The 17,740-nt window shown below is 40.3% G+C and overlaps 1 protein-coding gene across 1 annotated transcript in view; it reads right to left on the bottom strand.

Moving 5' to 3' along the window:
- ACAD11 (acyl-CoA dehydrogenase family member 11) overlaps positions 1-17,735 on the bottom strand; it is a 93,828-nt gene extending 76,093 nt beyond the window's left edge. Inside the window, exons 1-5 of the mRNA XM_030328936.2 lie at positions 17,210-17,735; positions 9,277-9,376; positions 6,508-6,633; positions 5,737-5,898; positions 4,031-4,195 (exon numbers count right to left, since the gene is read on the bottom strand). Of these exons, the coding sequence (XP_030184796.1) occupies positions 4,031-4,195; positions 5,737-5,898; positions 6,508-6,633; positions 9,277-9,376; positions 17,210-17,358 (702 nt within the window). The 5' untranslated portion in view covers positions 17,359-17,735. The remainder of the gene's footprint in view (positions 1-4,030; positions 4,196-5,736; positions 5,899-6,507; positions 6,634-9,276; positions 9,377-17,209) is intronic.
- Between the last annotated feature and the right edge of the window lie 5 nt (positions 17,736-17,740).

Consider the following 17,740-nt stretch of genomic DNA (forward strand, 5'->3'; position numbering starts at 1 on the left):
AAAAAAGCATATCTAATATTTTCCCATTTACTTATGAAATCTAAAAAAGCGAGGTGGAGGGGTGCCAGGCTGGCTCAGTGGCTAAAGCATGCAACTCTTGATCTTGGGATCATGAGTTCAAGCCCCACACTGGGGGTAGAGTTCACTTAAGAAAATAAATAAGAAGGGCATTAAAAAATAAGTAAATAAAAATAAAAAATGAGGTGGAAAAGATAAACTATTAAGCTATTTCACAGCTTTCAATGCAGGCACAGTGTATCTTTCCCTCTGACTGCTCTTACAGTTCATTTTGTAGGACATACTTTAGCACTTGGATATATATTGTTCTCTGCTGTTATATATTTTTCTCTACAGTTGTGTTTCGACCTCATTAAGAGCTGTACTGCGTTTCCAACTCCATCTTTCAGAGCAAATAGTTGGTAATAAATAAATGCTAGTTGACTTGTACTCTGCCAACCATATGTTACTTCCATAAAAAATTAGCTACAATATTTAAATAGGAGGCAGAAATTGATTAAATTTAACTAATAAATATGAGATTATTGGGTATAAAGTAGAAGAAATTTTACTAGATACCATATAACTCTAATAAAAGATACATGTCACAAATTGGTATTGCAGAGAAATAGCTTCATGCTGTGCCTCTAGAAGTTGTTTCTTTTTTAAAAAATAGTTGGAAGAACTACTGAATATTCTGCTTATCTAAATGAAGTTGACACCTGTTTGACAACTTTAATCCTATAAGAAGTGGTTTTCAAGAATATTGTCAAAACGTCAATACTACCCAAAGCTATCTACACATTCAACGCAATCCCAATCAAAATTGCACCAGCATTCTTCTCGAAGCTAGAACAAGCAATCCTAAAATTCACATGGAACCACAAAAGGCCCCAAATAGCCAAAGTAATTTTGAAGAAGAAGACCAAAGCAGGAGGAATCACAATCCCAGACTTTAGCCTCTACTACAAAGCTGTCATCATCAAGACAGCATGGTATTGGCACAAAAACAGACACATAGACCAATGGAATAGAATAGAAACCCCAGAACTAGACCCACAAACGTATGGCCAACTCATCTTTGACAAAGCAGGAAAGAATATCCAATGGAAAAAAGACAGTCTCTTTAACAAATGGTGCTGGGAGAACTGGACAGTAACATGCAGAAGGTTGAAACTAGACCACTTTCTGACACCATTCACAAAAATAAACTCAAAATGGATAAAGGACCTGAATGTGAGACAGGAAACCATCAAAACCCTAGAGGAGAAAACAGGAAAAGACCTCTCTGACCTCAGCCGTAGCAATTTCTTACTTGACACATCCCCAAAGGCAAGGGAATTAAAAGCAAAAATGAACTATTGGGACCTCATGAAGATAAAAAGCTTCTGCACAGCAAAGGACACAATCAACAAAACTAAAAGGCAACCAACGGAATGGGAAAAGATATTTGCAAATGACATATCGGACAAAGGGCTGGTATCCAAAATCTATAAAGAGCTCACCAAACTCCACACCCAAAAAACAAATAATCCAGTGAAGAAATGGGCAGAAAACATGAATAGACACTTCTTTAAAGAAGACATCCGGATGGCCAACAGGCACATGAAAAGATGCTCAATGTCGCTCCTCATCAGGGAAATACAAATCAAAACCACACTCAGATATCACCTCACGCCAGTCAGAGTGGCCAAAATGAACAAATCAGGAGACTATAGATGCTGGCGAGGATGTGGAGAAACGGGAACCCTCTTGCACTGTTGGTGGGAATGCAAATTGGTGCAGCCGCTCTGGAAAGCAGTGTGGAGGTTCCTCAGAAAATTAAAAATAGACCTACCCTATGACCCTGCAGTAGCACTGCTAGGAATTTACCCAAGGGATACATCAGCATACGGGCACTTGTACCCCAATGTTTATAGCAGCACTCTCAACAATAGCCAAATGATGCAAAGAGCCTAAATGTCCATCAACTGATGAATGGATAAAGAAATTGTGGTTTATATACACAATGGAGTACTACGTGGCCATGAGAAAGAATGAAATATGGCCTTTTGTAGCAACGTGGATGGAACTGGAGAGTGTGATGCTAAGTGAAATAAGCCATACAGAGAAAGACGGATACCATATGTGTTCACGCTTATGTGGATCCTGAGAAACTTAACAGGAACCCATGGGGAGGGGAAGGAAAAAAAAAAAAAGAGGTTAGAGTGGGAGAGAGCCAAAGCATAAGAGACTCTTAAAAACTGAGAACAAACTGAGGGTTGATGGGGGGTGGGAGGGAGGGGAGGGTGGGTGATGGGTATTGAGGAGGGCACCTTTTGGGATGAGCACTGGGTGTTGTATGGAAACCAATTTTGACAATAAATTTCATATATTTAAAAAAAAAAAGAAGAAGTGGTTTTCTAATAGGAGATTAAAAATTAAAAGGGAGTAACCATTTAGTACTTAGTGTTTTTGCCATTATTTTCAGCGTATTATGATTAATCCTAAATTTAAACATCTTGGTAGATGACACAAAATTCAAGAGATCTAGGTCTGAATTTTTCCTTCCTTGCTTAAGCAATGAGTAGAAAAGTACATGGTTACAGAACCCATAGAAAACCCTGACTTATTCAAAGATAGGCTCTTAAAATATTAGACACTTCTATGGTACAGATCAAATACAGGCCTGATCCTGCTAGGTTTAAGGGTATAAGCTTTAAAATTTTTTGTAGGTTATGGGACACCTGGGTGGCTCAGTTGGTTAAGAAACCAACTTGGGCTCAGGTCATAATCTCACGGTTCGTGGGTTTGAGCCCCACGTCAGGCTCTGTGCTCACAGCTCAGAGCCTGGAACCTGCTTCGGAATCTGTGTCTCCCTCTCTCTCTGCCCCTCCCCCACTCACTCCCTGTCTCCCTTTCTCTTTCTCAAATATAAATAAACGTTAAAAAATTTTTTTAAAATTTTTTCCAAGTTATTAATTAGCATTCTTTAATTTTCCTAATCTATATTTAACAAAGTTATTTCAGAATTCATCAGTGCCATTAACAAAAGTCTACGCATACACATTTATAATTACATACACATAATTTTAATATCAAAATTTACTTTCCTATGTTTTCTGTCTTGCTGGTGAATGTGCTCATGTCTTTATGCTATATTTGAATTCTTACTTGATACACTACTACTTTGAATTATGACAGCAATGTAATTTACAATGCTATTTTTCTCCTGTCCTCTTCCTGTATGGAAAGAACATGAAATCCAGAAGCTTAGCACGCGAATTCAGAGCAGTTCTTACTGCCCTAAAACATCTCAGCATCCGAGAAAATTAATGAACCCAGAAAAAACTCTTTTTAACAAGTAGGATTCAGGAAACTATAAATCTTTCACATTAATGTCAGAATTAATATCTTGTCCAATGGCATACAGGTAATGAGGAGGACTGAGATGGTTTCCTCGCTCCCACCATATTCCTCCAATCCCAGACTTCACAGTCTCTGCTCAGTGGAGGGAGATTATAGTTTTTACTTGTTTGAAACTTTTATAAAGATGACACTGTGTACATTTTACACAGAGCAAGGTCACGTTAAGCTCATATAATTCTTTCAAACCGTCAAAAGAGGCGTTTGGAATTCTGTCCTCTCTGAGCTTATAATAGTCACATTAAAAATTCTTCATGAGATAAGAAAAGGGAACTGAAGGTGAACCAAAAGAGCAAGAATATGGGTAAGCTAAATACTTGTTGTAGATGAAAAACTTTTCTGAAGAAAACAGTGACATGCATGTAAGTTCCCAAATCCTCTTTAAGCAGTAAGTCAGATACCCTGAGGATTGCACTTGGCCTTAAAAGTAGGCAGTTACCTATGCCATAAAATCTGTAGGACTCATTCCTGAAACTTTTGAGTGGTGAAGACAGTACCAAAGAGGAAGAGTGAGGTTGGGTTGGGTTGGCCTCCATTGGAGCTCTGAAGGGAATATCTAGCTAGTACTTGTGTCCCAAGTCAAAAGTGCTAAGACCTAATTAATTTATTATAAATACAGCTTAAATACCTCTGTAGGGTGGAAAACTATGTTATCTGGTTTGTAGTCTCCATGAATCAAATTTTCTTCATTGTCATTATCTGGCAAGTTTTTCATTAGCCAGTGAAATAGCTGGTTCATGGCAAGGATGTCCTGATGAGCTACAGCTTTATATTGCTCTATCCAGGTTGATACCTAAAGATATATAAATAAGAAAAATTGTAAAGTTGAACATAGAACTTAGGTTCTAAATTTAAACAAAATTCAATCATATCAAATTTGGTTTCATTCCTCAATGCTCCAGACAAATCCCTCTAAGTGACGTTCACATGAACCTAAAACATTTAAATCTCTCTTCCATCTAGTTCCCTTTTACTAACTTAGATTTTTATCAGGAAAAAAAATACTGGCACAGGGATCAAGAAATGTGGGTTCTAGCCTCTATTCTGCAACTATTTTGTGAAAGAATAAAAGAATGTACACAAACACATATATACACAAATAAAAGGTATAGCAGATTTCTGGAAGGGTCACAAGAAACAAGTAATCTCTGAAAAAGGAAATACGGGGGCTGGGAGAAGAAGGGAGACTTTTACTTTTCATTTTAATACTTTTTCTTATTACCTACAGAATCTTCTAAATATATTTCAGGTATAAGGAGTGCAAAGACTTTTTATTGTTCTTAGAATCAAATACAAACAAATCAAATTATACTCAAAGTCCTCCATCAATTGAAACCATATTATTCATCAGCTCATAGTTCTCTCTCCATTGCCCAAGGTATCTCTGGTCAACTTAGTGCAGTAAAGACCTTCATCTGTGGAATCATACAGACTCAAGTATAAATAATGCCTAAGCCACTTATTCACGTATTATTTGATACGCAGTAGCCTTAGATTCCTCATGTGCAAAATGAGGGTAATAATACCTATGTCTTAGGATTATTACGAAGATTTTAAAAGCAACCTACCTACCATGGGGCCTGGCATAGTGTGAGTACTCTCTAAATCTTATTCCCTTCTCTCTTCCCTTAGCCCCCCTCAAAAAGACAGACAGACAGACAGACATAGGCAAATAGTCCCATACACATCTGATCTTGCTGTCTCTTTGGTTTGAAATGCTCACCATCTCTTCCCTATCACTCTAGATTTTCTCTTTACTTAAATACACAGTGCAAGACAGATCTCTCCCACAAACCTTTCCCCACCCAAGTAAGGGCACACTGATATGCACCCTCTAAATAGAACAGCTCTCATGATGGGTACCAAACAATTTACTACTAGATTATATACTCCTTTATTCTATTTTCAAGTTTCACATAAATGAGATTCATGTATAGGTCTCTCAAAAAAAATGTTCCTTTAGGGGAAGAACTTATTTCTATTTTCTTGATATTTAACAGTGTACTAAGGAAGTATTAAACACACACAATCGTGCTTAATAAATGTTAACTTCAAAAGGAAAACTGTATAGAAAACATATTGATAAATTAAGTGAAGAGGCAGAAAAGCTTTAAATTTGCATCCATGTACATGTTGTTAGTTACAGAAGCTTAGGCTGAACAAACCTGATCTAAAAATATAAAATTATTTTCTGCTAACAAAAAGCCAATAGAAAGGTTGATATTAAAAGTTATACCCAAGTTTCGGGAAAGTATAATGGGTTTTTATTTTGACTAATCAAGGATATTATTTCCAAGAACTTGAGAAAAGGAGCTCTTCATGTGGACGCATTACCTGTCTTTTGCAGTACCCAGCACCTCTACCATATCCTTCCAGCTGCAACGACTGTACATTCAAGGAATGTAACCGAGCCAAGGTTTCTATCATGGCCACATATATGGCTGAGCGTTCTGCTGGGCTAACTCCAGGAATTGTAAAATCACGAAAGATTCGACCCTATAGAAACAATTACAATAGATAATTTAAAACAAAATACATTTTTTCACTCCAATTACTTGTAGTGTCATAATCCCCCATTGTCCACACAAAAAAAAGTCAGGATAACAGTTTTCCAACAAAAACAATTCTTTGTAGAATATGCTAGAAAAACATTCACTTAGGAAACATGTTTAATAGATTATGTATGCCAAAGGGAATATACAACGATATTCCAAAATGAACTTAATGGACAAAACTACTCTCAAGTTACAGTTTACAAAATAATTTTTTTTAAACACTTTGAATTTATTGTTCTTAAGGGATTGATATTCTCTTTGGAGTAGTATTTTTCTGTCCACCATCTGGAGGGTTTGGTTATTGCCACTACATATAGCTCTTTATTGCCATCTAGAGGAAAATTTGAGAATAAGTCAACACCTGCTAATTACTAAATTTGTTCCTAGTCTATTTCATCCCTCCTACACTGCCTGTGCTCAAATTCAAATGAAAGTTTAAGCCCTTGCAAAGCAAATTACCTAAAATGTTAACTAATAAACTATTATTTATTAACATCTAATTTTCACGATTAAAAATAAAAGCAACAATAAAGATTAAGTGTTAATTTACCTGCACATGTTCCATCATGTAAAATTCTGTTCCAATGATAGAAGCATCACTGCAGTACAGTAAAGGCTTGGGAACGGGGAATCCAATTGAAAACAAAGCTTTCTGGACTTCAAATTCTCTATCAATCTAAATAGGATGATGGATTATTAAAAATCAGAAACACAGAAATTTAAGTTAAAAAAAATTTTTTTGATGTTTATTTTTGAGAGAGAAAGACAGAATATGAGCAGGGGAGGGGCTGAGAGAGATAGAGAGGGAGACACAGAATCCAAAGTAGGCTCCAGGCTCTGAGCTGTCAGCACAGAGCCTAATGTGGGGCTCAAACCCACGAACTGCAAGATCATGACCTGAGCTGAAGTCAGAGGCTCAACTGACTGAGCCACCCAGGTGCCCCAATTTAAGTTTTAATTAATTTTTTTTTAAGTAATCTTTACGCCCAGTGTGGGGCTTGAACTCCTGACCCTAAGATAAAGAGTCATGTGCTCTTCCAACTGAGCCAGCCAGGTACCCTAGAAACACAGAAATTTAATAACGATTTGTGACCTTACATTAATGCTAGAAATCAATTTTATTTAGAAAATTTTTAAATATTAGGCTGCCTGGGTGGCTCAGTCAGTGGCTTCGTCAGTTTGGGTCATGATCTCACATTTCGTGGATTTAAGCCCTGCATTGGGCTCTGCTGACAGCTCAGAGCCTGGAGCTTGCTTCAGATTCTGTGTCTCCCTTTCTCTCTGCCCCTCTCCTGCTTGCACTATGTCTCTCTCTCTCTCTCTCTCTCAAAAATAAATATGTAAATTTTTTTTAAATTTTTAATGTTTATTATTTATTTTTGAGAGGGACAGAGAGAGAGAGAGAGACAGAGAGAGAAACAGACAGAGTACGAGTAGGGGAGAGGCAGAGAGAGAGGGAGACATAGAATCCGAAGCAGGCTCCAGGCTCTGAGCTGTTAGCCCAGAGCCTGACATGGGGCTTGAACTTACAGACCGTGAAATCATGACCTGAGCCAAAGTCAGACGCTTAACCAACTGAGCCACCCAGGCACCCCTACAAATCAATTTTAAAACAGTATCAACAAATGACCTGGGGGGTAATATTTTCCTTAAAAGTAGTCATGTAGTCATAGCAATTATTACAATTATAAATTAGGCCAGCACTAAAAAAAAAAAAAAAAAAGAAAGAAAGAAATTTAATTAGGCTAAAGGATAGCACATGAATGGGGCTTCATCCTGGCTCTGCTCATATGAAGGCAACAGTTCCTGACCACAATATTTCACAAATTTCATAATATTTCACAAAGAGATGTTCTCAGCAATTCACGGCTCACTGGCTCGCTCTCGTTTACTCTTTCTCTCTTTTTCTGTCTCTCAAGGGGGCTCAGGCAAGTCTCTATTCTAAGGCTCTGAGCACAGTCAGCTACATGGTGCTGGGGGAGGCCAGTGAGTGTTGGTAGAAGGGAAAAGCACTAGCTTTTCTGGAGATCTAAAGAGGTATTTGTTTCTAAAGCAGAGGATGGGAATCCTTCCTGGTATCCAAGGCTGCCATGGAGTTCAAGATAACCATGGGGAAAGGAGGCAAAGACACGTAAGCTAACACTGAAACAGGAACCCAAATATGATAAAAGGGTCTCCTCAACCAGGACAGATATATGAGCCTATCACTCAGGACCTCAGGACATGGCTCACAGCAGAGCTGTGATGCTGACTCATCTGGCCCCAGACTCAGCGGTGACTGATGACTTCTAAGGAGGAGAAACCACGCAGCTCACTTTGACAGCTGTAATAAAGCAGCAGTTGATAAAGATTAACTAGAGCAGGGACATGACTAAACAATGACCAAGGTGAGAGAAGCCAGCAGAGCCATAGGCTGTGACAGAAGTGTTTGTAAGCACCCTGGTGCTGGAATGATGACCTGAGCTTAAGTCCAATGCTTAGCCAACTGAACCACCCAGGTACCCCTCCTCAAGTCCTTTTTAAAAACAAAAAGGGATACAATTCAAGTGAAATTTTCATCTGATAAATAAAATACATTATTATTTAATAACATGAGATGACTTTTAAAGCAATTTAGGGGCGCCTGGGTAACTCGTTGGGTTAAATGTCAGACTTCGCCTCAGGTCACGATCTCACAGTTCATGAGTTTGAAGCCCACACTGGGCTCTGTGCTGACAGCTTGGGCCTTGCTTCGGATTCTCTTTTTCCCTCTCTCTCTGCCCTTCCCCCACTTGTGAGTGCTTTCTCTCAAAAATAAACATTTTAAAAAATAAAAAATAAAAGCAATTTAAAATGTTTTTTTTGTGTGTGTGCATAAAAAGCATTTATTTGTCAACAAAGAATTCTTGCATTTGTAGAGGTGTCTGTATGGCTCAGTTGGTTGAGTGTCCAACCCCTGATTTCGGCTTAGGTCATGATCCCAGGGTCATGGGATCGAACCCGGTGTTGGACTCCACACCAAGTGTGGAGCCTGCTTGGGATTCTCTCTCTCTTTCTCTCTCTCTCCCTCTCTCCCCCGATTCCCGCTCCTCTCCCCTGCTCATGTACTCTAAAATTAAAAAAAAAGGGGGGGTTCCTGGGTGGCAGTTGAATGTCTGATTCTCGATTTTGGCTCAGGTCATGATCTCACATTTCATGAGTTTGAGCCCTGCGTCGGGTTCCATGCCATCAGCCAGGAACCTGCTTGGGATTCTCTCTCTCCTTCTCCCTCTGCCTCTCCCCTGCTCTCTTTCTAAAATAAGTAAACTTAAAAAAGAATTATTGCATTTGTACACCATACCTTATGTGCTTTAGGAAGAAGTGATCCAGATGGTTTTTTTCTGAGTACATATGCTTGATAGCCCTTCTGGAGATAAAAGGTTGGATTGGACTGTCCTGATCTGGGTAAGAGTAGAGAAAAGGCCTATTACAAAGATATATTTTCCTTCCCCAAATGCTACCAAGATGTCAAAAGAAGCACAAAATGAAAATAAATAAATTTCAGTGCTGGGAAATCAACAGAGGTGCTACCAGCAGCTCAAAACACTAGTTTTTGGATGATATAAAGCAGATGATAACACAGTGGCAGCTGGAGAATCTGTAATCCACATAGGTAGAAGAGAGGACCTCACTCCCTGCCTGTAAATCATGAATTTTATCAGTAGTACCCCTAGAATAATGCCTAGATCTAAGTAAATGAAGGCTGGGAAAAGAGATTGTATGTGATCAGTCAGAAAATTAATTAAAGGATGCTGGAATAGGTGGGTAAATGGCCCCTCATCTGCTGTTAGAGATATAACCCCCAGATGCTTCACCAAGGCTAGCACCTAAGTATAGCTCTCCACAATGAGAATTCTGGTAAGAGAGAAGTGTCTGGACCAGGGTGAACATCTGGGCCAGGGAGATACAACAGTGCCCCAAGGAACTCATAGATACCAGGGCATTGGCTTTCCCTGAAAGGAGAGCAAAAATTCTCACATGGACTAAAAATATCCTCCAGATATCAAAACTATTCAATTTACACCTTCATTCACAATATAGCAGTTTAGAATTACCCAGCTTTTGAAGATTCCAAAAGCATGAAAGAGAGGCCTTAAACAAATAATTAAAAGAATCAGTCTCTGAGGTAACAGGTAATAGGAAGTGAAAAAAAAATCTTTGAAGTTTCTCCCTAGGCCTTTAGCTTCTATCTGCAAAGGACAAAACTAGTCCAGATTGAATGCAGTAGCAGCTCCATTGTCTACATCTTTCTTCTACAAGCCAGACCCATCCTTCCCAGGAATCATATCTAAGAACACTGATTTTGGCACCATCTAAACCTGTGTGGGTGCCTTTTAACATGGAAAAATAGAGATCATTGCCAGTGGTCAAGAATGGGATCACCTCAAGCTATGTTGATTATTGGGACATGGGAAAATTTATTTGTGATGCTACAAAGAGTCAAGTTGCAATGAAACTTACAACATTTTTTTTAATGCCAAAAGTCTGATTGATGCATTTTTTGATGATGCAATCATATATGAAGTACCAGCCTTTCAAGATAGTAAATGACGTAAGTGAAATATAAAGAAAAAACAAGGGGCGCCTGGGTGGCGCAGTCGGTTAAGCGTCCGACTTCAGCCAGGTCACGATCTCGCGGTCCGTGAGTTCGAGCCCCGCGTCAGGCTCTGGGCTGATGGCTCGGAGCCTGGAGCCTGTTTCCGATTCTGTGTCTCCCTCTCTCTCTGCCCCTCCCCCGTTCATGCTCTGTCTCTCTCTGTCCCAAAAATAAATAAATGTTGGAAAAAAAAAAAAAAAGAAAAAACAAAAAGCTTTTTATTGAAGATAGAGTTACCATATGACCCAGCAATTCCACTCCTAGGTATAGATCTAAGGGAACCGAAAACACATTTGTATAAAACCTTGTCCGTGAATGTTCATAGCAGCACTATTCACAACAGCCCCAAAATGGAAATAACCCAAATGTCCATTAATAGACAGATGTATAAACAGAATGTAACACAGCCATATAATGGACTGTTAGCCATAGAAGGAATAAAGTTCAGACACATGCTGCAACAAGAATGGGCTTTGAAAACATGACGCTAAGTGAAAAAAAGCCAGTTACAAAAGACCATGTATTGTATGATTCCACTTCTTTGAAATGTCCAGAGTATGTAAATCCATAGGGACAGAAAGTGGATTAGTGGCTGCTAAGGGATGGGAGGAGGGCAGAATTGGTAGGTAAGGATTTCTTTCTAGGTTGATGGAAATGTTCTGGAAATAGAGGTGCTGGTGACAAAACATTGTGAATATACTAAAACCCACTAAGTTGTATATTTAAAAATAGTTCAAATTTTAAATATTATGTAAGATAAATTTTGTCTCAAAAAAATCCCAGTGACACTATACTTCAACAGAAAAATAAATTAAAAAATACATATTTCTGTTAAAATCTCACCAAATTAAAATCTTCTCCTCTGTGTACATATATACCATGGTTCCTAAAAAGAACCCCCAAAAATGCAGAAGCCCACCTTGGGAAGATCATCACCAACACTGTGCACATAGTAATGGCTAACTTTAATCACTCTAAACATCAGGTTGCCATATAATCCAGAAAACACTGATGGTACCAATATGATAAGAATCATCAATAAGCCAATAGCCATAGCTATTGTTTAGGAGTTGGACAAGATATTTGGTGCCGAAAGAAATGTGTTGCTATAACCAAAGAGGTGGTATTTTTGATTTGCCAAATCTTAGTTAACAAAGATGGAATCTTCGTATTTAAGTATGCAGTTAGGGAAATTCACTCGGCTGGAGAAGACTTTGATTAGACAATCAGTCTCACAAAACCTAATTGACTACCCTCTGCACTAGTTCACTTGGAAACATACAAAGTCAGGGGTGTCTGGGTGGCTGTCGTTAAGTGGCTGACTCTTGATATTAGCTCAGGTCATGATCACATGGTTTGTGAGCTTGAGCCCTGCATAAGGGCTCAATGCTGACAGCACAGAGCTTGCTTGGGATTCTCTCTCCCTCTCTCTCTGTCCCTCTTTCCCCCTCAAAATAAATAAATAAACTTAAAAAAAAGAAGAAGAAGAGGAAGCATATGAAGTCAGGAAATGCAGTTTTGCAGCAGGGCAACATCAGATGAACTTCTACAGCAGGGGCATCACAGTAATCCATGCAGCATTCTAGGATCTACTCTGTGACCCCTGTGTCCCTTTGGTGATGGCTCAGGTTCTAAGAAATGGGACCACATAGGTTCCACCCTGGCTTAGAAGCCTCATGTTCCACAGGAGCTATTGTCTCTAGTAACATTCTTCTGGACACAGCTCCCAGCTTCCTGGCAAGGGACATGAGCAGGTACAAGAACTTGGTACACTTAGGGAAGCCCAAAGTACCCCACCAGATACTTAGAGTTCATTTCCAGGACTTCTAGTTTAGATTACAGTTTATCAATTACATATTATTTTTACCGGAAGTAATGTTGCCTAGAAACACAGCTGACATGCCACCTTTAAGGAGTTACTAGAGTAACAAAGCTAGAAAGTTAACTTAATTTGTCCATAGAGAAGGAGAAAAGGTTCTTTAAGCCTTTCTTCACATCTTGCTAGATAAGTCTCAGGCCCACAAGGTCATCCTACTGGGTGGTTTCAGCTGCATCTCCAAGCTTCAGAAACTTAGAAATATCTATAGGATTTTCTTTCAAAAGCAAGAAATTAGAAAAAAGCATCAATCCTGACAAGGGTGTTACTTATGTTTGCAGCTATGTAGGCAGCCATCTTGTCTCTTGTCCAGGGATAAATCTGAAACTATTCAAAATTCACTGCTCTTTGATATCATTCCATCTCCTTTGGTATTGAAACCACTGGTGGAGTAATGACTGTTCTGATTACGTGCAATACCACAGATCATACCAAATGGACTTTGACCTTCACTATCTACTCTGACAATCAGTTTAGTGTGTTCATTCAGATTCATGAAATTGAGCAATGATACAGGATAACAAGTAGTTTGGAAAATTTGAACTAATAAACATCCCTCCTGCACACTTTAGAGTTGTACAATTGAACTTTTTTTCATTAATTTTTTAAATGATTATTTTTGAGAAAGACACAGCACGAGCAGGGGAGGGGCAGAGAGAGAGGGTGACACAGACTCTGAAGCAGGCTCCAGGCTCTGAGCTGTCAGCACAGAGCCCAATACGGGGCTCAAACCCACAAGCCATGAGATCATGACCTGAGCTGAAGTCAGACATTCAAATCGACTAAGCCACCCAGGTGCCCCTAAAGTAACTATTGATGTTGATGCTAACAGCATTTTAAATTTTTTTTTTTCAACGTTTATTTATTTTTTTGGGACAGAGAGAGACGGAGCATGAATGGGGGAAGGGCAGAGAGAGAGGGAGACACAGAATCGGAAACAGGCTCCAGGCTCTGAGCCATCAGCCCAGAGCCTGACGCGGGGCTCGAACTCACGGACCGCGAGATCGTGACCTGGCTGAAGTCGGACGCTTAACTGACTGCGCCACCCAGTCGCCCCAGATGCTAACAGCATTTTAAATGTATTTGCTCTAAATAAGAGATCAAGAAAATTAAAGATTAAAAGACCACTGTCATGGTGTTTGAGCATGGAAAACATTGAGTATCCAGTACAAGAGGCTTAGAAGTACAAAGCTAGAGATTAGAAGCAGAGAGGCAAAATATCCCCTAAGGACATGCTCTGATCCTATATTTTCAACAGTAAGGCCATGGTGGAAGATGAGACACATCAAAGCAGAATCAAAGATGAAGTCAAACAGAAGATGCCTGTTGTGGAACCATGAATGCAGAAATAGACCAAGCTGACCAAAACAACATAACACATTCCACAGAGTTATGAAGTCTGAAAGATCCTAATTTGTAGAGAGATCAGTGACAGTTTTTAAAAATCATATTTGAGCTATTACTAGACATTTTGAATACTTGAATACACACAGGGGAAGAGAATACAGGTTCATTCTATTCATATGAGAAATAAATGGAAAGTGCTATTCATTTTAGAGAACAAAGTTTGTTTTTTTTGTTTGTTTGTTTGTTTGTTTGTTTGTTTTTGAGAGAGAGAGAGGGTGGGAGAGGAAGAAAGAGAATCTTAAGCAGGCTCCAAGCCCAGCATGGAAAAATGACATGGGGCTTGATCTCACAACAGTGAGATCATGACCTGAGCCAAAATCAAGAGTTGGACACTTAACTAGCTGAGCCATCCAGGCACCCTGAACAAAGTTATTTTTAAATTGGCATCATTTGTTGGGGGGGGGGGGGTTGGAGCCCAGAGCACTTAGTATAAGACTGCCCCTCTGTAGTCCCAAACACTTCACTTTTCTTATTTCCCATCACTTATATCACTACTGTCATGAACCCCCCAGGACTGGTCTCATCATGTTTTGTTTTTTTGTTTTTAAGTAAGCTCTATGCCCAATGTGGGGCTTTAACCCACCATTATGAGATCAACAGTCTCATGCTCTACTGACTGAGCTAGACAGATGCCCCTTATGCTCTTTATCCTTGTTTAGGTCATCAACAAAAGTCCCAGATTCCCATATCACCACTTACCTACTATACTCTAATTCCCATAAGGCTCTGCACAGGCCCTGTTTTGTCTTCTTCTCCCACCCTCCCCTCCCCCAACTCTTGATATCTTTTCTCTTTGCCCCTGGAACTGTCTTTCAGCATAATCACAAACAGCTTCACTCTCTGAATGGACACTTCACCTTCTTGCTGTGACTAAAGCTTGAATGTTCCATGAGGCCCCTGTTTCCTTTGCAGGCTTATTACACAGTAGATTCCACCCCCCTCCCCCACATCACCTATCCTGTAGGCCTGGAGATGGAGTCTACGTCCCTCTTGATACTCATCGCCACTTGCAAACTTTTTTGCCCTCCCTCCTGCCTAAACCCTTCAATCCAGCTTTGAATCTCATGTTATGAGACTACTGCACTCTACCCTTTCTTGTTGCAACCAACTGCTCTTAAATCACTCCCCCTCATTGCCTATTGATTCACTATTGCTCTTATTTACACTACTCCTATCTTCATTAATAATTTCAAAATCTACTCAGATGTTCATTCTAACACTCAGGACTGTGTCAGCTCCTTGAATTCTTCTACTCCGGTGATATTTTCCATTATACTACTTCAGTCACCTACTCTAGGGGACACATCTTACACACCAATTCAAGCACTGCATAATCCATCCTCGTTAAGCATTTCTATCTCTGACCATTATCTTTTCACTCACTCCTGCTGGTTGGTACCTTGATTCCAACAATCCTTCAATCCTGGAAACTACCATTCATTAATCATACTATCTTTTAGCATCCTTCAGCTTCTCTTCCCCTACATCCTTCCTTCACTCGTTTAAATTTGATGGTAAATTACATAACCACCCTCTTGAATGCATCTTTAATATACTTATTAAACCCCTCTCCAGATTATTTGCTTGGCTTCCCCCATTCTGTTTTTTTCCCCCTTAATGTTTATTTATTCTGAGAGGGAGCGTAAATGCACAGGGTGGGTGGGGAGAAGGAGGGGCAGAGAGAGAGGAGAGATAAAATCCCAAGCAAATTCCTGCTAAGCGTGAAACATGAAACTGGTGGGGCTGGTTCTCAGGAAGATCATTGACCTGAGCCAAAATCAAAAGTCAGTTGCATAACCAACTGAGCCACCCAGGCAACTGCCGCCCCCATACTCCACCCATTCTAGTTTAAGTCCAACTCTTTGCCTATACTCATATAGCTGAACCCAGCTGGAGAAAGAAACATGGTCAGTATCACATGCTGTGGGAGATGCAGGAGAGAAGTATCAAAGGAAAAGACTTCAAAAGGGAAGGGCTGGAGAAGGTATAAGGCCTTAGCATGTTTACACAGCTGAACACAGCTGGCTGTGCTGTGGCTTGTAAGGATTGCCTAGAGCCATTAACGTTGTCCAGGGTCAGATCCTCCTTCACACCTGACCCTTCCTAGTGTTATAGAAACCAATTAACCTCAAATTCAACCTTGAAAAGCTAAACCATTAGATTGATGAACACACTTGCTTAGCTGACTTTATGCACATAGTCTTCCGCAATTATCCTAATAAAAAGAAGCTTCATTCTGGAGTCAGGGCCTCATTCCGACTCGAGTATGAGGACCTTCACTTAACTGCACTTTGCGGACTCATCTTTTGCGACTCCAGCCATACTCCCTGCAACAATATGCAATATCATATGCCTCTGGCACTTATCACTGGCATTTGTATTCCATGACTAGTGATTTATGTGAAAATAAAAATAGTGGTAAAGGAGATGGATCAGAGAGTTTTGTGGTATAGAATTAAAAGGTACATCCCAATAGATACTGGAGGCTGAAGTAAGTGTAATAAAAAACAGCTTAGGTTCACAGCCTAGAAGCCTTGTGTTGTAAACAGTGTTTAAGACCTTTCACCTACTATTATGCAATTTAATTATTAAAAGGAGCAAGTACTTATTGCAGATCAGGAAACTAATTCTCAGGGAGTTTATATAACATTTACATTCCCAGTCATTAAGTGGCAGATAGAATTTCCTGGAAGCCAGCACTGTTTCTATAGTTCTGCCTTTATCACAATACTACTTTTAGAATAAATTTTTTTAAAATTTGTTTATTATAAAACAGACCAGAGCCAGATTCATGGTGGAGAACAGTATTGTCAGGAGCGTCATCCAGTTCCATTCCCTCACTTCAAAAAGAACTAAAGCCCAAAGTAGTGCTGTGATTTGCTAAGTGTAAGATCTAGGATTAGAATTCAGGCCCACCAGCTGGTGCCATTAACTCAACCTTCGAGAACATTGCCAATTACAACGGAACTGCACCTGCTTCTCAGAAAAAAAAAAAAAAAAAAGATCTAACGGTCACATAACAGAAGTTGAGAGAAAACCTCTTTATATTATCCCACAAAGCTTCCAACCTTAATTGCCTCAGTGAATCTTCCAGTTACAGGATTGCATCCTTCAACAAAGATTCCTTCTCATAGCTGGACTCACGAATGTTGTGGTGCTTCCATTATTGTCCTCGAATTGGAAATACCCAGGATGAAATGCAGGGGACCACTGACGTCAGCCCCCACCTACAGAGCGAGTCAGTGCAGGAAAAGAAGCGGGGACCAGGGAAATTGCGAACCCACCGTGGGCCAAAGAAAGAAAAGCACACTGTACAGATTTGTTTCCGCTGGAGGAGAAGGCCGGCGTCGATACCTGTATTGAGCAACGGTCAGGTGGGCCTCTGGCTCGGCCCCAAAGCCAGGCAAGTGCTGGTTTAGATAGGCCTCCAGGGACCCGGTGTCGAACTTGTGCTGGGGCAGCACTTCGGTGGTCTCGGGCTCGAGGGAGGCACCGCCCTCCATGACTGCCTCTGCCGGCCGCCTAGATGCAGAATCCACAGGCCTTCCGCGCTGAGACCTCTGGCCTGAGGAATGCTACTCCACGGCTTGGGGGCGAGGTCCCAACGCGACGGGGCGGGAGTGGCCCCGACGCGACGGGGCGGAGGTGGCCCCGCCTCTCCTGCCAATCACACACATCCCTGGGCAACCGTGGTTGAACAATATTGGTCCCTGAATCTGGTCATTCAGGCTTTAGTCGGGTTGTGGGAGATGACCTCCATGTGCTCGCATTTAACAATTTCAGTCAGCCTCGCAGTTGGAGGCCGCTATTCTGAAGAAGGCAAAGCCACGTTAATCGCTCCTAATATGAAGAGGCCTCTTCTACCTCCAAATTTCACGAACCGAC

Source organism: Lynx canadensis, chromosome C2 (assembly GCF_007474595.2).
Source record: "Lynx canadensis isolate LIC74 chromosome C2, mLynCan4.pri.v2, whole genome shotgun sequence".
Classification (NCBI taxonomy): Eukaryota; Metazoa; Chordata; class Mammalia; order Carnivora; family Felidae; genus Lynx; species Lynx canadensis.